This window comes from Lycorma delicatula, chromosome 7 (genome assembly GCF_047948215.1).
Source record: "Lycorma delicatula isolate Av1 chromosome 7, ASM4794821v1, whole genome shotgun sequence".
In the NCBI taxonomy this organism is placed as follows: Eukaryota; Metazoa; Arthropoda; class Insecta; order Hemiptera; family Fulgoridae; genus Lycorma; species Lycorma delicatula.
Window position 1 is genome coordinate 52,215,724 of NC_134461.1, and position 20,920 is coordinate 52,236,643.

At 30.0% G+C, this 20,920-nt stretch overlaps 1 protein-coding gene across 1 annotated transcript in view; it reads right to left on the minus strand.

Annotated features, from left to right (window-relative positions):
• tweek (transmembrane protein KIAA1109 homolog tweek) overlaps nt 1-20,920 on the minus strand; it is a 260,309-nt gene that overhangs the window by 124,577 nt on the left and 114,812 nt on the right. Inside the window, exons 45-46 of the mRNA XM_075370220.1 lie at nt 20,754-20,882; nt 11,050-11,149 (exon numbers count right to left, since the gene is read on the minus strand). Coding sequence (XP_075226335.1) covers nt 11,050-11,149; nt 20,754-20,882 — 229 coding nt within the window. The remainder of the gene's footprint in view (nt 1-11,049; nt 11,150-20,753; nt 20,883-20,920) is intronic.

Below are 20,920 nucleotides of genomic sequence, written 5' to 3' on the forward strand. Positions count from 1 at the left end.
TTCTTTGTCCCCTTCAGTCGCCCACAAATTTCAACATCTCCATCTCGCTGACCCGACGTTTTGCTCTTCCTCGCCTATTGATCTTCTCATTGGCAGTGACCTGTTCTGCCATGTTTTGGCGCCTTCCGGCAATATTCAAGAATCCGGATTTCCTTCCGCGCTATACACTGTCTTTGGATGGATAATCATCGGCAACACCTCCGAATTTCTCGCCTCGCCGTCTGAAGAATCAACTTCCTTTTTCAACACCCTATTTTCACAAGAAGACTCTGTTGGTGACACTTTTCATAAATGTAGGGAAACCGAGGAAGTTATGTATGCCCAGCCTCCCAATCCGGATGATCAACGATATGAGCATCCTTTTCATCCTAAAACCACTCGAAGTCCTGAAAAACGATACGCTGTCGCTTCAGCTCTTTCTTCAGATGCTACGACCGTAGCTAACAACCGCAACAGATCATACAAATTTCGGACCTACAAGGCTAACCGTGTTAAACAAACTTTGGAAACTACTTCACCTCATTCTGTAAACTCTTCAAATAACGCTTCTGACATCGCGTTTCAAGGATCTTCTGCCTCACAGCTTCCTACTCGCGATTCCTGGTGGAATGGACCACCAGCCTTCCACGTTCCTATCAATCGCATACCTCTTTCTAAGCCCAAGAAAACGACTTCTCAAATCCGTTCTTTCAACTCCGCATCTTCTTACCGAAAAACCCATTGATGTCATCTCGGAAACATTTCCTGGTAAGGATGGTATCTTCCGTGTCATCCGTATCAAACTCTCTTCTGGTTTCATCACTCCTCCTGTAAACAAGATTCATCCTCTGGTCTTCTCTTCATGATTCTGCTCGCTCGCCCCCCAGTATGTTTACGCCATTCTGGCATAAAGTTTTTCCGTTATTTCTACGAGTTCCCAGCTAGGGTAGGTCCCGTTGTTTTGTTACAAGGAATGTTTGAATTCCACTTGGTTTCGTATTGCTAGGGTCGGTAAAGTCCACCTGTCTCTATTATTGTTCTCGTGCGAACCTCCCCCCGTCATCCTTAGCGACCGCGCCCCTTATTCTATCGAGCTATTTCTGACTAACCTTTTCAAACACCCGTTATCTTTTCGTCCCCTTATACACACACACACACACACTCTCCTGTCCATTACCTGGATCTGGCTACCCCCGCCTTTTTTCGCCATCTTTTCGGCTGAGTACCTCCAACATCTAACCAGTGCAGTCGCCTATGGCAATACTCTCCTGCAAAACTCTGTGTTAACATTCACGCTCAAGCAGAATTTCAAACTCATCACAACACATTTGAGATTCCGCGCCTCACTCTACCACTAAACCACATCACGCCGCTGTATTCCTGATTCACCGTGCGGACTACGCCCAGGACTACAGAGGTATTCTTCCGTACTTGCTGTTACGAGGTCATCTCTGGCAAATATTTGGTTGCTACAGGCAAGTTCAGTTTTTCTTTGCTCATTACGTTAAACCTTTATGTTATCATTCAAATCTGTGGAACATTCCGTTCATCCTACCTATGCCGTTCAAGTTTCAATTTCACTTTAGTACGGTCACGACAGGTCACTTACAGAAGACTGTCATTTCAGCTGCAACCCATTTCATGTGCTCAATTAAGTTCAGTGTGATTATATTGTAATTAACTCTTTTGTACTGTAATATTATTGTGTCTTTTTCTACGTCAAACTAAAATTACATTTTTACATTATTTAACGTTAAGTTTGTGGTTCATAAATCAGGAAAGGCCAATGCCAATCAAGATTTACTTTAATTTATTTTTCTAAGGTTATGACATTTGTTCATTGCTAATTTTTCAATATTACAGCATTTGTCAGTAATGCAATAGTTTTCCAGTTATATTATGTCTATTGATGTTTTGTTTTTCTAAGTATATAATTGTAAATCTCATTTTAATAATATTATTACTGATATGATGATTTCAGTTGATATTTCTTATGTGAAATTAAGTTATGTTTAGTTCATAATTTCATTCAATTTAAGGTTATGCTTTAACATAAGTTCAGTTGTTTTACATAATTAAAGTCCAATTTCTTTTGGCAAATACTAGCTGTGTGTTTTTTTTATTTTTTAACTTTACCCAACATTCTTCTTATAGCTGATTCTTGTTTATTCTTCTTACATTATGTTATATAACATCAAAAATATTATTATAAGAAGATGCAAATTGGAAATTGAATTTATCATCCAATTTTCTCAATCTCACCATGCTGAGAAGAGCCCTGAGCCAAGTTATTGGTCTAGTGTAGGATGATGTTTCCCCAAAGGCATTGTCTGCATATTGTACAAAAAAGTTTTTAAGTATCTAAATATTATATTATAACCAGCATTTATGATTTCTCCAGATTCCAAAAATTAAGTCAAAATATTCAATCCAACTTCATCCCAAAAGAGTACACCCTCATTTTAAGAGCTGATAACACATACTCCAGAATTAATTTCAAGTTCAAAATGTTAAAACCAACTTCCATACGTTACAATATTGCACAGGAAATCCTGCTCTGTTTCCTCATCATTTAAGTAGTTTGATGTGATGTTTTCTCATTGAGTTTGTGGTCATCAGCTATTGTGACAAAACCACAACAGCTCACAAATTATTATATGCTCTTATCCAATGTATGAAGTGTAATGTATCAGATTCCAAATTTCACTACAATTTCATTCACAGGCAGCATTTCTTCAATGTTTTAAACATTTTTACAATCCATCCATCTGTACTAACAGTGTTATGGCATGCATTAACATATAAAAGTTAAATAATTCAATGAAAATTAGTAGTGGAATTTCAGGATTTATAAAAAATATAATAACAGAGAATTTATGCTCAATGAAAAATTATAATTAGCCATTTTCACTAGGGCAAGTATTCGTTGGTAGCACTATACGGCTTCATGAGCACTGCAAGGACTCTTAAAAGTTCATGGCAACAACAAAAATACTTCTTTGACAATTACATTACTTGTATCTTTTGTTCCCATGTACATGTGAGTACGTTACGAATATGTGAATACGTTATCTGACATTCGTGACTTAAAATGTAATCCTTTTACACCAACTGGAAAGGATATAAGATATAAATGTTCACTTCTACTAGACAGCTATCAGAGGATGGCAAGAAATCTTCATCCTTTTGAAGAATATCAATTAACATAATTTTTAATAGAAAATAAAGAATCCAAATACAGAAATAAAATATCAATGCCAAAGGAAATTAATAATAGTTAAAGAAAATTTAAAAAAACAATTGCTTATATATTTTTTCCATCTTTTATGACCACACAGAATCACTTTACTCCAGTCCATTATCAGTCTCTTCGAAGGGACTATTCGGGCCTTGCTGTTCTCCCAGTACATTTTCATACATTCCGATCTTCATGCCCTTTCTGGTATTAAAAATGTTCATGTTTTGAGTTTCTTTCTTCAGAGTATGAAGTGAGTAATTTTGTCCTTGATTTTACTTTTTTGATTTTTACTTTTATCTTGTCTATGGTGTCTTCTGGTGTAAGACCAATTTCCTTCAGACTCTCTGTTATTTCCTGATGCACCTGCATCCTGTCTTTGTGTTTTTCAAGTCAAGATTGTACTTTACCAGCTGTTTCAGGAGTCTTGCATCCTCATGATGTATCCAAGAATCCTAGTCTCCTCTTACGCATGGTATCAGAGATGGGTTCTAAGTGTACACGATTTTGTGGGGCGCGATCCACCACCACTCCCCATCTTTCTGGTACTTTCTGTTGATGTAAGTTCATCTAATTCTTCTTTCAACTTTTTGGAGTCTGTCGATCTTTGATTGTTCTTTCAGATGGAACAGTGTTTCTGCTGCATATATGGCTTCTGGTTTTGTAACTAGCTGGTTGGAAAGAGAGAAAAAAACTGATTTCATTTCCCACACCACAGCTTTCGTGCATTACATTAATTAATTCTTTTCTGGCATAATTATTTATTCATTATTATTCTTTTGAAAGAATTGAATATTTAATTTTAATTCAAATGCATTATAAAGAAAGAGGATAGTGTTGTCTAAACTTAGAATTATAATTTTAATATTAAATTTGAAACCGATGTGCTAACTGTTCTTTATTTTTTTTAGATGACCTATACATCTTTGATCGTCTAAAAAAAAGAAAGAATAGTTAGCACATGGTTCCAAATTTAATATTGATAAATCAAAATTACAGACATAACGAAAAATGAGCTTATGTTAACTGTTTTTTAGTGGTTGTTTAGAATCTGAAGAGGAAGTAAGTTTCAAAAAAGAAGAAACAATTTGTGACTGAAAAGTTTGAATGTAATTTTTAATTCTACATTGTTTTAAAGTATTTTCATATCTAGAAAGTTTTACTCCATCCATCTCATGAGATATAAAATACTTGCATATTGTACAACATTGACTTGATAATCTTATAAGGCTTAAATCAAAATGTATAAAAATTAGAAAACAAAGTAGATTTAAAAAAAAAAAATTTAATCAGTCACTTGGTAAATATCATGATATTTTTAAATTACTTTCATTAGAAATTGTAGCTATGATTACCATCTTTTTCAGAGGATAAAATTTCCTTTCTCTTAACAATTCTAGCAGTACTACTGTTACTTTACTATTCGAGTTCAGAGTAGGATGTATTTTTTGATAACAATGAACATTATCTTCCACAAAAATTGAATCTCCAGGAAGATTTCTAATCAATTTGCTTTTAGTCCATTTTTTGAAGTTTTTCGTATTTGTTCCATTGTGGCAGTCCTCTGTTTTTTGATGATTTGAATACCAAAACATGATTTTCCACTCCTCCAATTATCAGTGTGGATATGATCCTTTTACAATTTTCTTCTTGTAAATGTTCACTACAATCCACATGTGTTGAATGAATGTAGTACTTGTTAGGAAATACTGTAAGTCTACCTTCTCTCCTGTATTCTTAAATCCTGTTCAAATATGCAATTTGTTTAAAACAATTAAGTTTACCGATCAACATCTTCCTGTTGACTTTGGTTTTCTTCTGCTGAGTCTGTTACAATTTTGTAAAGTTGAAAAATACTGTTTGAGTTAAAACATATGCCATAGGATTTTTGAATATTAATGAATATTAATTGTGCAGTACTTAGAGTACAGTTGTAAAAAAAAAAAATCAAAATATTCAATAAATAAACAAAAAATAATTAGTAAACAAGTTTTGATTCCTTATTCAATAGCAACTTCATATAAAATTTTTAATGGCATCCACAACTTGAAAATCAAATAGTATCAGAAATTATAAAAAGAATAAAAAAAATTGTTTAAATTCTGCAGCCAGATCTCAATGGACCCCTTTTTTTAAAAAGTTCTTGAAACATCAACCACAATTTGCAAAAACTATGATAACATTTTTCCTGATTCTATAATTTTTTTCATAGCTATGCAATAGAGCAACAGTCAGAAAAGTAAAAAACTTATTATGGATAAAAAACTGGATATTACGTTAAAAACAAAAAAATTGGTAAAGGTAAAAAAGAGGAGGATGTAGAAGTTCACGGATATCAAAGAAAAATGAAAAATACAGGTATGAATGAAAAGGCTACCAGGGATTAATGAAGTGATACTAAGTGTCGCCTAAATAGCAAAACATAATACCATGATAATAATATTAAAAATAAGTTTAGGTTTAAATTGCTTAATCAATTTGTTTGCAACTAATTATAGTAATTTCTTAAATGGTTTGATTTGAAGCTCTTTTTGAACACAAACACATGTTAAGAAATAAAGCACATGTATCTGGTTCAGTCATCATTCTTTATGGACTATACTGAATTTAAAAAAAAAAAAATGGCCCCATTATTTTAAACTAAAAACCCACACTTCTAAAGTAAATAAACATAATCTTTCAATCAAATTTTAATTACCTGCCACCATATCCAAAATAAATCAGTATAATAAATCAACTTTCAAATGTTTTTCAACATTTTTAATTATACTTACATTACATCCTTCAAGAAATAATATAAAAGAGCCCATCACCTTTAATTAAAAAATCCATACACATTAGCTCACACACAGACACATATAATCATTAATAAAGTGCTAAAACATACATATACAGAATCAGTGAGTTTAATAATACTGTAAGGATCACATATGTAAAAGTAGCAGTTTTCAAAAGATGTTAAATGTGCACATAAAAATGTATACTAGCAATAAGTGTAAAACCTTCTTTCAAAATGAATGAAAATCTTACTCCAACTTCCACTCAGGAACTCTCCACTTTTGAGAATATGGAAAGTAGGAATTTCAGGGATCCAAGCTGACAGCAGTCTTCTGTAAAATTATTATAGGCTGCAGCAACAGCCACATTCATGGATAAACCTATGTTACTTATGAACAACTTTCCACTACACAAAATATAAATATGAAAATCCCACTCCAAAAAACTCTTTCATAATATAAGGTAAATTTATGGATTCTCCCCGAATCTAGCTAAATCTTTTTGTAGATTGGTATTGTAAAATACTAGTTAAAGAACAGTTTAAAATAAGGTTATTTTTCAAGAATACTTCATAAGTTGGTTATTTTAACAATCCAGTGAGACTTGGCCTTCACTCCTGGAATTCTGAGGTGCTCCAAAATTGAAGGATTTAATTTTTGGGTACTCAATTCCTTGGGTAAAGAATTTTAATTTGGTAGTCCAGGTTCAGAATCCTGCTATGGATATAGAACTATGCTAGAAGGTTAGGAGTATACAAAATACCTTTTAATCTGAGGTTTATAAGGGCTAGACTCTGTACTCTTTAAAACTAAATTTAATCTAACAATACCAAGTACATAATACTATAATATAATATGACAGTAATTTTCACATTTTCTAATGCGTATAAAATACATCAATTTACATAAAGCATCAGTGAAAATTGAATACAAATAAATAGATCAACACATATAAATACAGTTCATTTTTACAAGTCATCGAAACAAGAAGCATCATATCATTCAAACCATGCAATAACTTACAGACATCCCTGAAACAGTGCGCATTAATAAGAAATAATAAGCACAAATAGAACTGGACTGATTGCAGAACTGGAAATTCCAAACGCTAGAGTACATCTACACACTGGTGAGCTCTGAGTGGTACAGTCTTACCACATATCAACACTAGACCTCTCAGTGTAAAAAGAAAAGAACAATCTGTTATTATTGTGCAGAAATTTATTCTAAAGATAAATTTGATTCACATAATTGTTCATACACATGTTGGGGTATATTTCATCAAAGTTCCTTTTTTAATACTATTGCTATAATTTAAATTGAAATTACTAAAGCTTATAAGGAATTTTTAAATTAATTACCTAGAAATAACAAAAAATAGACTATAATTATTAGCTTGCTCAAAATATTAAATGACAACTATTTTTGTATTTACATATCATTTCTACAAATAAGATGAAAATTCACAAAAAAAAATAATTTAAAAGTTTTATTTTTTCAACACCCTTAATCCTTTTTTGTGGTTTTTTTTAATTTCCTCGAAGATCTTTTGCACATTCCTACGATTTATATGCACCAAATATTTTAAACACTAAATCAATGCAATACAGTAATAAACAACTATGTTTAAGAAATATTTTCAGTAACAAATATATCCAGTATAAACACTTTGTTTTCATAAAATTTAATAAAATAACAAACAAATGTTGATGTACATTCACATATTCCATAAAAATAACTATTATGTCGTCAATGAACCAAAATAAGAAAGCAGGACGTAAACATAAATATAAGGTGATTAGATAAACAAGAGTGAACCTATAAATAAAAGAGTAAAAGTAAATTTATAAGGCAATTTAGGTCACTAAATTGTTTATGGAAATAAATCAACATAGTTGTGATTAACAGTCAAGAGACTACACTGTATGGATGAGAGGGTGAAGTGGAGTTCCTTCGACATGAACCAGCAGAGCTCACAAGCTGATAGACAACCTATATCTGGAGTAATAGTAAAGGTTATAATGAAACTTTTGGTTTAAAAAATCAGAGTTCATACAAATATTGGTACTAGTTATTTAGGATTACTATAGAACTGCATATTTATGGGTACAGTTTTGTGTGTATATGTATATATATATATAAAACTTGAAAAAAAGTAGCATAATGGCAATCATATTAGGAAATATAAGAATACAGTGAAAAAATAGGAAATTTCTATACTTCCATTAAATTAACAAAATTTCAAAATGTAATTCCAAAGATAACAAATTAAATCAAATTCATTTCTAAAAATATCTTAATGTATTGAAAAAAATTACAGATTGAATCTACCTATTCAAGATACAGATCAATAACTATCCAAGAGCATCACATAAATTTTATCTAAAAGGCTTAATCATCAATTAAGTAACATTTTCTAATAAATGTTTACCTTCATAAAATGAAAAAAGCATCATTTTCTTGCTCTTAATCAAAGTATTGGATAAGTTTGTTGACTACTTACAAAGTGTTATCTGTTTTTTAAAATGTATCTGGCTTATATGAAGGAAGGAATTACATAACAATTTATGACAAGCTTATGATAATATTTAAAAAGACTTTAAAGTATTCAAAAAGACTTCAAAGTTGACTTGGATCAGTGTATGAGTTATCTGTACTTATGAATGGTTTAAATAATCTCAAGGATAGACAGCTGATGACAATTAAATTAAAAAAACAACCTTCATTGTAAATTAATGCTGTTTTTATATTATTATGCTAACTTACTGAGTTAACTACCATCTTTGTGCTTTGTTTGTTGTATTCATTATATGACAGTTTTAGGTTAGCAGAGGACTGTGATATATCTGTCACTTCAAAACTTATCTAACCATCATGGGTGATGTGAGTTTTATTGGTAATGGTCGTCTAGAAGATCTATCATCTTTATTTTATGGTTTTATAAAATTTATAAAAAAATTACGAACACCTTTCTTTGACTTTATCTTTAAATTTAATAGTAGTTAACACAATTTTCACTTTTAAAATAAAAAATACACATTTAACAGGTTATTATAAACAAATTTTATAGGATCTGTTGTACTTATTTACAGTAGTTTTATCACAGTTTTTAAACAAAAAATAGTTATGATTTTAATTTTTGTCAAATAAAGCAAAACTATTAGCATAAATAGTATGAGAGATAGATCTATAAATTTAACAAAAACAGCAATAAAATAATTTGTTAATAAATACACTTTAAAGAATAATGTTAATTAACTTGTTTGCTACAATTTAGTAACAAAATTTTAGCAGTACATTGTAAACATAATTTTATCACATTCTGAACTTATGCAGCTTTTAAAGTTGTTTTTGTGAGAATTAGAGATTTTTGTGATGTATCTTTAGCTATTTCAGTTTGAATGTATCAATTTTACGTAAATTAAAAATATTTAAAGGCTTCTAAAAAAGTAAGGATAACTCTAGGTCTCAGACTTCTTCAGAAAGCAGTTTCTAATCATAATAAATATTTGAAGATAGGCCTCTATTTTACCTAAAAATATTTAATTCCAAGATTTTGTGCTTCTATAACTTAGATTTTTCAATTAATTTTCTGAGCTATTTCTTTCATTATAGACCAAAATATGTTTAGAATAAAATATAGTATATTCTATGCAGATTGGTGTAATATTTGTTTGAACTTGTTATCTTTAAAAATAAGGAACTTATTAAAATTTCCAGAACTTAAAAAAAAAATAAATTAACTGCCAATATAAAATGGCCACTCATGAAAAAGTACCTCACTATTCTGTACTAGTTGGTTTATTTAATAGAATTTAAATATAATTTAACAGTACAGAGGAATAATATGAATCTTAAAATGATTAATTTTGGTAAAACAACATAGCCATTATATAAGACATTTGTGCAAAACAAAAAGAAAAATCTGTTTATTGTACAACCTGGGTTTTACTATGTAGGAAGTAAGATTGTCTTCATCTACAGCAACAATTTTGGGAGGCATAATATTTGAGATGTAGGAAGCAGATATTAAAAATTATTACAATATAATAATCAGGATCAGTCCTATAATACAGACAAAAAAGTCTTTACAAAAATGAGAAAATTTTAGAGTTGGAAGTCCAAAAAAAACAAATTATGAAAATTTAAAATACAGTAAACCTTTCTAAAGAATATTGATGTTATACAATATTTATAACAAAATAAATGTAAGTACTATAAAATTTATTTAATCTCTCTCTACCTATAAATCATGTGTGTGTGTGTGTGGAGAGAGAAAATTAATTTTTGCTTCTACTATGGATGTAATCTTGAGTTTTACTAAATGGAAAAGAAAAAAAATCATATGATTCATCAATTCTGTACAGTAGAAAAAAATCCATTTTTAGTTTAAAAAAACTTTGATATTTCAATAATCATTTAGTAAATTTGAAACAGCAGAAATGGCTTGATCTGACCCTGATTAGATCATTATCATTGATGAAAGAATTCATTTATGATATACAATAGTAACTAAGCAAAAGTTTGTAAATAGTAAAAACAAAATTATCCAACACAATGATTAGGCAATAAGCAAGCAATTGTATAATTTAAACCAGACAACTCTAAAAGGTTACCACCATTATTCCTCTAGCTACAAAACTCTACAATTCTTCACTGAAAAGTTATTTAAAAAAAGGTAGGTTTTTAATGAAAATATCTAATAAAAAAATAATAATGATAATTTGGGTAATTCTAAAAAGTACTTATGTATATACAGAATTTGATTAATTTTTCCAACTTTTTTTTTATTTTTTATTTTTTTTTATAAGGGCAAAATGAAATAGCTAGCTATTTCATTTTGAAAAATTAATTAATTTTATAATTAGTACTTAATCAAAAATTTTTAAAAACTGTTAATTCGTCAATTAGAAAAATATTGTATTGAAAATTTTTCAAGACTATACAGAAAACAAATATTTTTTAAATGAAGAAATAATATTTATAAGTTGATTATAAAATAAATTATTTAGATCACAATAAATAATTAAAATTACAAGTCACATAATACAATCTTACGATCAACATAATCCTGACAGACAATTGGGTCAGACTGTTCCAGAGTTTCACCACAATAAGAGCAAGTGTATGTATGATCAGCAGGTGGTGATGTACATTCCTATCTCAACAACAACAACATAGAAAAAACACAACATACATACAAAATTATAATAAATATTAAAACAAAAATTCTGAAACAAAAACTGAAAAAAAAATAAAATAAAAAAATATGAGAATTAACACAGCTACATAAGAAGCAAAGAAGAACACTATAGAAATTACAAATAAAGTATATCAGTCCAGTTAATAATAACAGAGAAAGAGAATTATCCAAAAGGCAATTTGACTTTAAAAAAAAAAATTAAATATATACCAAGTTAACTTAATTTGATTTATATTGCAATCCATCCTACTGTTTCTGGAAAATTGGCTATATTGAGGGATCATCCTATACACATAGGGAAAGAGAGAAACCCGCCTTGTGACAATCCCAGTCACCACACCACACCCTCCGTTCCTAGTCCTGATGGGCTTTACTGGAGGTCATCTTTTAGACTCTCTAAACTTTATAACACAACACAATCATCAGTCTAGTCTCTGTCAGGATGCCACCAATGCAAATGCCTTGGCAGACATTTCAGTCAGTGTATTTACACAACCTTCACATGGCCTCCTCCATCCACAACCACCTACTATAACTTACAACCCTCAACTACCAAATTAACCAATTTGTGGAGGCATGATCCTTGTGCGTTGCTCTAACACCAAAGGTTTCACACAAAAACTCTTTCTATATATAACTTCAACTAGACTATGCACTCAGATTATTACTTGATTGAGGAATCAGCTTCAAAACCTCTCTGTCAGACTTGTAACAAACCTCTCTTATTATATTATTATGTGTATATATTATCTATATTATTATGTGATGAATAATTCTTTATTCATCACATATCAAAGTGGCGCTGTCGCGTACAGTGGACTTTGTATACTCTCTTTCAGTTTTGGCTTATTGTGAATATTAATTGACTGTTTTTATGGATTAATGATATTTATTTGATATTATTCATATACAGCAATACTATGTGAAAAGGATTTAGGGAAGTAGCTGCTGTTCTTTTTAATTTATCAGTATAATAAATAATCTAAGAATTCTAACCTAAAATTCAACACGTGGTAGATTAAAATTTGCACGTTCTCTTGAGGTACTACATTATCTATTTTTTTTGATTGTGTTATTATTTGTTTTAATCATGACTATGGATAAATGCTTTTCCTGTAAACACAAAAGTAGTGATTTGAATATTAATGCAGCTGTACAATGTAAGTCGTGTCATGAATTTTTTCATAGAGCTGTGCAAAATGTGTTTCATTAAATAGCGTTGATAATAGAAATTTATACTGTAAAAGGGATGGTAGTTCAGTTTTGAGTAGAAAATATTAATACAAATATTACTACAAATATTAATAAGTAGTCTTCATCTGATGTAAAAGCTAAAGCTGGTGCTCATTTGGAGGCATCTATGCAGCCCTTATGACAATTAATTGATAATCATACTGTTCAGAAGCTTGAAGCTCTAACATTGAATGTTGCCTCTATTGGGGAGAGAATTTGTATAACAGAAGAAAATTTGGATTCAATGAAGTGAAGTAATGATAGAATTCGTAGGAAGAAGAATATTATCTATGACTTTCAGAACCAGGACCTGATTACTCAGATTTGGCACTTATTAAACAATTATTTTTGGATTGTGATCTAAATTTGCCATTCAATCTCAATGAAATTGTTGTTAAAAGGTTAGGTAGTAATCTATCTGGTAAGAAAAGAGTACACCTATTAAGAATTGGTTTTAAAGAAAGTGAAGATGTTGACTGGATTTTTCATAATAAAAGATTGCTCGGCAATGGTAGATTATGGATAAAAAGAGATTTTACACCTAAGCAATTGGATTTCTACAAAATTAAGAAATGGCATTAAAACAAGAGTAGAAAATGGTGAAGATAAGAATACTCTATCGAATATCATCTATGATATCCAATAAAGTAAGTATTACACTTTTGTGCGCTTACTTTTGTTCTCTATATAGCTGTGAAAAACCGCATTAGGCTGACTTAACCTCTGATGTTGACACTTCGGACGCCCAACAGGAAGGTGGGTCTCGTAACTGCCTATATATAGCCCATTCATCTTATCACTTCAAAATTTTTTATCAGAATGTGAGAAACTTGCATGGTAGATTAACTGAGTTTAGAGCAAGAGTAAAATTTTTAGAACATTATGACATTAGGTTTTATCGGAGACTTGGCTAGATGAGGACATTAATAACTGTGAATTGGGAATGGAAAGATTCAATATAGTCAGATGTGATAGATCAATTCTTAGGAGTGAAAAAAAAACATAGTGGTGATTTAGTTGCAGTAGATAGAGAAAATTTAATTTTGAAAATACTACACTCATTGATAATTTTTTTGAATGTGTATTTTTAAAATTTGCATTGATAATGGTAAATTCGTTTTTTTGGGTAGTTCTTTTATTGCACCTGATTCACTATCTGATTATTATTATGGTGTTTTTTGTTATTCACTAGCTCTCCACGTGTCTAGTGTTGGTTATGAAAATTTATTGATTGTTGGTGATTTTAATATCAAGGTTTCAAATGTATATCAAATGGTAATGCATCATCAGTGTTGAGTTATAATAATAATAATAATAATAATGTTGAAATTAGAGATTCGGTTTCATGTGCCACTAACTTTTGTATAACATACAGTCTCCGTCAATTTAATGAATATGCTAGAGGTAACATTCTGGATCTTGTTTTTTCTAATATTATTAAGCTTTCATGCTGCGTATTGCATGATTGTGATGAATTTCACAGTGCTTTAGAGATTAGTTTTCTAGTTATTTTTATTAATAAGTTAACTTTTAATGATTACATTTTTATTTCAGAAATACTGATTATACTTCTATTTGTAGTAAATTAAGTCTCTTTGATAAAGATTTACCTACTGATGTGTAATGAAAATAATTTTAATGATTATATTATTGAATTAAATACATTTATAAATAATATTATTCTTGATAATGTACCAAAAATTTGCATTACATCAAGTACTTATTCCAAAGTCGTTCTCAAAGGAACTTAAAACGATTAGTAATAAGAAAAAGTATCATGAATTGTATAATTCTGAATATTATTTGTATAATTTTAGTTTGTATAAAATTAAATTTAAATCTAAATGTTTATTAAAATATAAATGAAATAATTGTATGTGACAGTGTAATGTTGACCATTTATTTTGTATCATGGGATTTACCCTGTTTGTTTTAATAAATAAATATTCTGGCATATAAAAAATTAAGAAAATCGTTCACAAAGGCAGATAGTAATTATTCAATCACTAGTTGAGCTCACATCCAACAGTTCAGAACCAGTCACAGATCCTCTGATCCTGGTGACCATAAATAAAATCTGATCTGAGCGCCTTAACTTACAATTCCTCCCATTACAGAATAACAGCAACTGCTAACAATTAACTGTGAATTTTTTACACTATCAATTTCCATTTAAAAATCTGGTCTATTTAAAAAGGAATTTCTTCTGAAATCATCACTTCAACATACTGCTTTCTATCACCCAAATATTATTCACAACATGGCATCTAGAACCCAAAAAGTTATTAAAACTTTTTCCCATTATTTCTTGAATTTATTGCACAAAAATTCAACAAGCATATGATTCTTTCTGTATAGATATGGATGTTCTATTAATGCATACCTTCCAGTAACCTTAACTAGTAATATTATTAAAAGGGCTGTCTGGTTTCCTATACAGATTATAAATATCTTCATTACATATGCAAAATTAAATGACACACTAGTAGAAAAAAATAACAGTAATATTACGTACAGGAAAAGTTTCCTGTATATAATATTAATGCAATTAATAAAACAAATATATGAAAATGGTATGAAATGTTACAGAATGGTAAAGTGAGACTGCATGACAAAGAGCAGTCTTGACAATTAGATCATCACCAACTTGAAGAAACGTACTGATGTTGAAATTATCAAAAAACTATCAGACTGATCCTTAAATAAAAAAAAAAACCACCAACAGCATATAAAATTAATAAAAATCCATCTGTGTTCATGTTGATGCATACTTTTTTTTGGGATCAGTTTGGTATCCTACTGATTGCTTTTATGTCAAGGATTATTGCATAAGTCTAGCATGAAATGTTCCTGAAGTTGCACATAGTGATAGCTTTTAAAATTACAAAGTAATGCTTTGAAAAAGATTTTGGGTTTTGAAGATTATATTCTCCATATCGAAAATCCTTTCTGTAAAATAGTTTATTAGAAGCTGTACAAGCTGATGAGAATGAGTGCATTAGCTGGCTCAACATTACTGGCCAAGTTAAGAAGTTTATATTATAAAACAAGTGTAAAGTAACTTATCATACATTGCTTGTCATACATTACATACATTAACCGCAATGAACGCTAAACAAATTACATAAAACATAAATACAGAGAAAATATATATAGAACTTAAGAAGAATTAAAAGAAAAAGTTCTGAAACATTCTACTGCAATAACTACATACTTTAAAAAAAATATATTTATAGACTTAGCATTTACAAAAAAAAAAATTACTAGGACTAAATATTAAATGCATTCACACATGCATACTCATGCACATATACAACCACACACAATGAATTTTAAGAAACATAATTTATTATTTTCATGGTTTCAACTTTAAAGAATTAATAGAATAGAGTTAATCTTTAATTTCATAATATTTTTTGAAATTTTTATATAAATTGCAATGACCCTGACAAATGCTAAATATGGTGTAAAAAAATGCACTTAAAAAGTTATGGGTACTTAAAAATATATCAAATACAATCATTATTGGTAATAAAGAAAGTTTGCTCCATTATAATGAATTTTTGTAAATGGTAAAAGAATCATTCAAATTAAAACATATTTTTTAAAAGTTGTTACATTTTAACACACAACAGAGCAACAATTTTGTAATAAAAACTGATTAATCTGCATAAAAATTGTATAAGATATAAAACTGAAAAAACTAACAATTTTCACAAAATTTTTTTATAGTTGTACTCATCTAATAATCTAAACAGAAATAAAATAATTGTCAGTTAGATAATAAAACAAAAAAGAGAGAAAAAATTACAACGGAATGAACAAAAATGCTCAGGTAAATAGAAAATAGTTAATAATTTAAAGAGATATAATTGGAACCATTTGGTCATTTGGTCTTAATAACAGAACAATAATAAAGTTGAAGACTTATAACACACAAAAAAATATGTAAATCCATAAAATGGAATTGTATTTTTTTTAAATTAATTTTTGCATTACTAATTTTTGAAACATATCTAGCTTATACTTACATAAAACTGCAGTGTACACTACAGAGTGTATAACTGTGTACACAAAAGAAATATTTAAAAAAAATTAAACTGTAATTTCTACATTAAAATTATAGTTTATATGAAAGAAATAATTTTTTTATAAAACTGAATTATTTTTTTTGTGGCAAATATGACTGAAACATAACTCATCTGCAAGTACAAGTACTTGAACTGACATCAGAGTATACATTTTTATTGCTGCTGGCCAGTTTTTTATATCCTTGCTCAAAACCACAACCTACTTTAATACCTTAATTACTAGCCAAGTAATAAAGGGTGTTGGTTAATAAATTCATCTATTTGTCAAAGAAGAATAAACTAAATCTATAATTAAAAAATTGTTTTAAATGGGGATACTACCCCTTTGATGACAAACATATCTTTCAGAAGTGAATATTATGATAATACAGAATGAAATTTTATTTCAAATAACTATGCACTGAGTAATCAGAACATGATTATCAATAAAAATAATTAAACAAGTAAAATATAAGAAATTAATAAAAAGAACTTTTAACAATCTACTTACGAAATTGTGCCTTCCTTAAAGAAATATCTTTTCAGTGAAAGAGTAAATAATCTAGGGTTTGACTAAAAATGCTGTCATTCTTGCATTATGAGACAACAAACAAATAATTAAGAAAACAGAGCAGCAACACCGTTACCAACTACATAAAAAGATTTTTTTAAAGAAGTTTTTAAAGTTGTTTTTATTAAACAATTAAATGGCAGTTTGCAGATAATTTTTATACGCACAATACCTTACTATTAATACAATTGTCCAACATTTTATTTTTATAAAAAAAAAATTACGTTCAAAAGCATTCTGTAATAAAAAATAATTAGATGTACTTTAATTAAAATTATCCCAAATGTTTGACCCATTTTCAAATGAAAATCTATAGAATATATATTTTTAAAAAAAACTAACACTCAAGGGTGGGGGGCAGTCACATCTACAGTTTTCCTTTAGAGTCTAAGATTGTTTTTCTTTTTTTTAAATTATGTTTCTTAAAAGACAACATCCTCTATGAATCATGAAACCTTGCCGATGGTGAGAGGGCTCAGTGATACATAGTAGCTGGACCAAAGGTACAACTATATCGGAGAGCTATCTGTTGAGTGCCAGACTAAGGAATGATTCCTGAGAGGACAGCAGCTCTTTCATAGTTGTTAAGGGCATAGGTCAGGAGGACTTAAACAGCCAAAGCAATGGAAAGCTACAGCAGTCTTTTTTCCAAGAAAATTTAGCTGTCTGCATTTTCATGTAACAAAGATGGAGGCGCCTTCCTTGGTAAAATAATCTGGAGGTAAACTAGTTCCCTATTCGGATCTCCGGATGGGGACTGCTTAAGAAAGGGATCACCAGAAAATTACAAAAAAAAACATTCTACAAGTCAGAGCATGGAAAGTTAGAAGTCTAAAAAAGGTTGGTAGAGTAGAAAATTTAAAGAGGGTAATGGATAGATTAAAAGTAGATGTAGTAGAAATTAGTGAGGTTCTGTGGGAAGAGGAAAATGACTTTTGGTCAGGTGATTTTAAAATAATTAGCTCAGCAACAAATAAAGGGCAGGTAGGAATAGGTTTCATAATGAACAATAAGATAGGGAAGAGAGTAGTAGAGTATTTCAAAAAGCATAGTGATAAAATCATTGTAATAAGGATAAAATCAAAACCTAATCTGACGATTGTTAACGTCTATATGCCTACAAGTGTCCATTATGATGATGTGGTAGAGTGTGTATACAAAGAAATTGATGAAGTAATTAAACACATAAAAGGAGATGAAAATGTAATAATAGTTGGGGACTGCAATGCAAGCATTGGAAAAGGCAAGGAAGGAAATATTGCAGGTGAATATGGGCTGGGCAAAAGGAATGAAAGACAGGACCGATGAGTTTTGCACAAAGTATAATTTAGTAATTCCCAACACCCAGTTTAAAAATCATAATAGAAGAATGTACACATGGAAAAAGCCAGATGATACTGCAAGGTATCAGATAGATTATATCATGATTAAACAAAAGATTTATAAATCAACTCATCAACTGCAAAGCATATCCAGGGAGCAGACATTGATAGCGACCATAATTTAGTGATACTGAAATGTAGATTGGGGTTTAAAAACCTGAAGAAAAGATGTCAGATGAATTGGTGGAATTTAGGGAAGCTTGAAGAAGAGGAGGTAAAGAAGATTTTTGAGGAAGACATCGCAAGAGATCTGGGTAAAAAAGATAAGGTATGAGTTAAAAAAGAAATTCTTAAATCACCAGAAGCAAACTTACGTGGAACAAAGAGAACTGGTAGAAAACCTTGGATATCAGAGGATATATTGTAGCTGATGGATGAACATAGAAAGTATAAGAATGCAATGATGAAGAAGGTAAAAGCAACTATCAACAATTAAGAAATATCATATGCAGGAAGGGCAAATTACCGAAAGAAGAGTGGAATAAAGAAAAGTGTTCAGAAGTGGAAAGAGAAAAGATCACTGATAAAATAGATGGAGCAAACAGGAAAAAGTTAAGGAAAATTTTGTGATACATAAGTTAAAATCTAATAATGCGTTAAACAAAGATGGTACACCGATTTAAAATACAAAAAAAAGGTTGATAGGTGGGTGGAATATATTGAAGTTACAGAGGAAGAACAAGAAGTCAAAGAGGATAAAGGGAGATACAATACTGAGATCTGAATTTAATAGAGCATTAAAAGATTTGAATGGCAGAAAAGCTCCTGGAATAGATGGAATACCTGTAGAATTACTTCGCAGTGCAGGTGAGGAAGTGATAAACAGATTATACAAACTGGTGTGTAATATTTACAAAAAAAAGGAAAGTTCCATCAGAGTTCAAAAAGAGTGTTACTGTCATGATACCAAAGAAAGCACGAGCAAATAAATGCGAAGAATAGAGAACAATTAGCTTAACTACTCAGACATCAAAAATCTAAACTTTCTGTACAGAAGAATTGAGAGGAGAGTGGAAGACATGTTAGGAGAAGACCAACTTGGTTTCATGAAAAGTATAGGGACAAGAGAAGCAATTTTAGCGCTCATATTAATAGTAAAAGGAAGATTAAAGAAAAACAAACAAACATACATGTCACTTACAGACTTAGAAAAGGTATTTGATAATGCAGACGAATGAAATGTTCACCATTTTTTTAAATTTAGGGTTCACATACAGAAAGAGAGAGAGAGAAGAACAATTGCCAACACTAACAGGAACCTAACTACAACACTAATAATTAAAGAACATAAGAAAGAAGCCAAAATAAAAAAGGGAGTCCAACAAGGATGTTCCCTATCCCTGCTACTTTTTAATCTTTACATAGAACTAGCAGTTAATAATGGTAAAGAACAATTTAGATTCAGAGTAACAGTGCAAGGTGAAAAGATAAAGATGCTATGATTTGCTGATGATATAGTAATTCTAGCTGAGAGGAAAAAAGATTTAGAAAAAACAATGAATGGCATGAAGTCCTACGCAAGAACTACTGCATGAAAATAAACAGGTACAAAACGAAAGTAATGAATTGTAGTAGAAATACTGTAGATGGACCACTAAATATAAAAATAGAAAGACAAAAGATTACAGAGGTAGAAGAATTTTGTTATTTGTGAAGTAGAATTACTAAAGATGGACGAAGCAGAAGCGATAAAAAATGCCAAGTGGCATAGGCAAAACGACCTTTCAGTAAGAAATATAATTTGCTTGCATCAAAAATTAATTTAAACGTAACGAAAACATTTCTGAAAGTATATGTTTGGAGTGTAGCTTTATATGGAAGTGAAACTTGGGTGATCAGAGTGCCTGAGAAAAAAGGATTAGAAGCTTTTGAAATGTGGTGCTATAGGAGAATGTTAAATATCAGATGGATGGATTAAGAGACAAATGAAGAAGTGCTGCAGCAAATTGGTGAAGAAAGAAGCATTTGGAAAAGTATAGTTAAAAATAAACATACTTATAGACCACATACTAAGGCATACTGGAATAGTCACTTTGATATTAGAAGGATAGGTAGATGGGTAAAATTGTGCAGGCAGGCAACATTTGGAATATGTAAAACAAATTGTTAGGGGTGTAGAATGAAGGGGGTATACCAAAATGAAATGCCTGACACTAGATAGGGAATCTCGGAGAGCTGCATCAAACAAGTCAAATGACTGATGACAAAAAAAAAGACAGCACTATTAATGACTTGTTAATACAAACTAAAAGAAAAAAAGATATACATATACAATAAGCAATAAATATTAAAAATAACAATACCTCATCTGGATCTGGTATAGCAAAAGTGACATTGAAAGGTTTCACAAGATGTTTACTCTTGAAATTGTGTTCCAGCAAAAGAGGTGTATAAAGTATATTTTTCCACTGTCTACTTAAAACAATCACTCCCTGAATAAAAAAAAGAAATACTGTAACATGGTGTACAT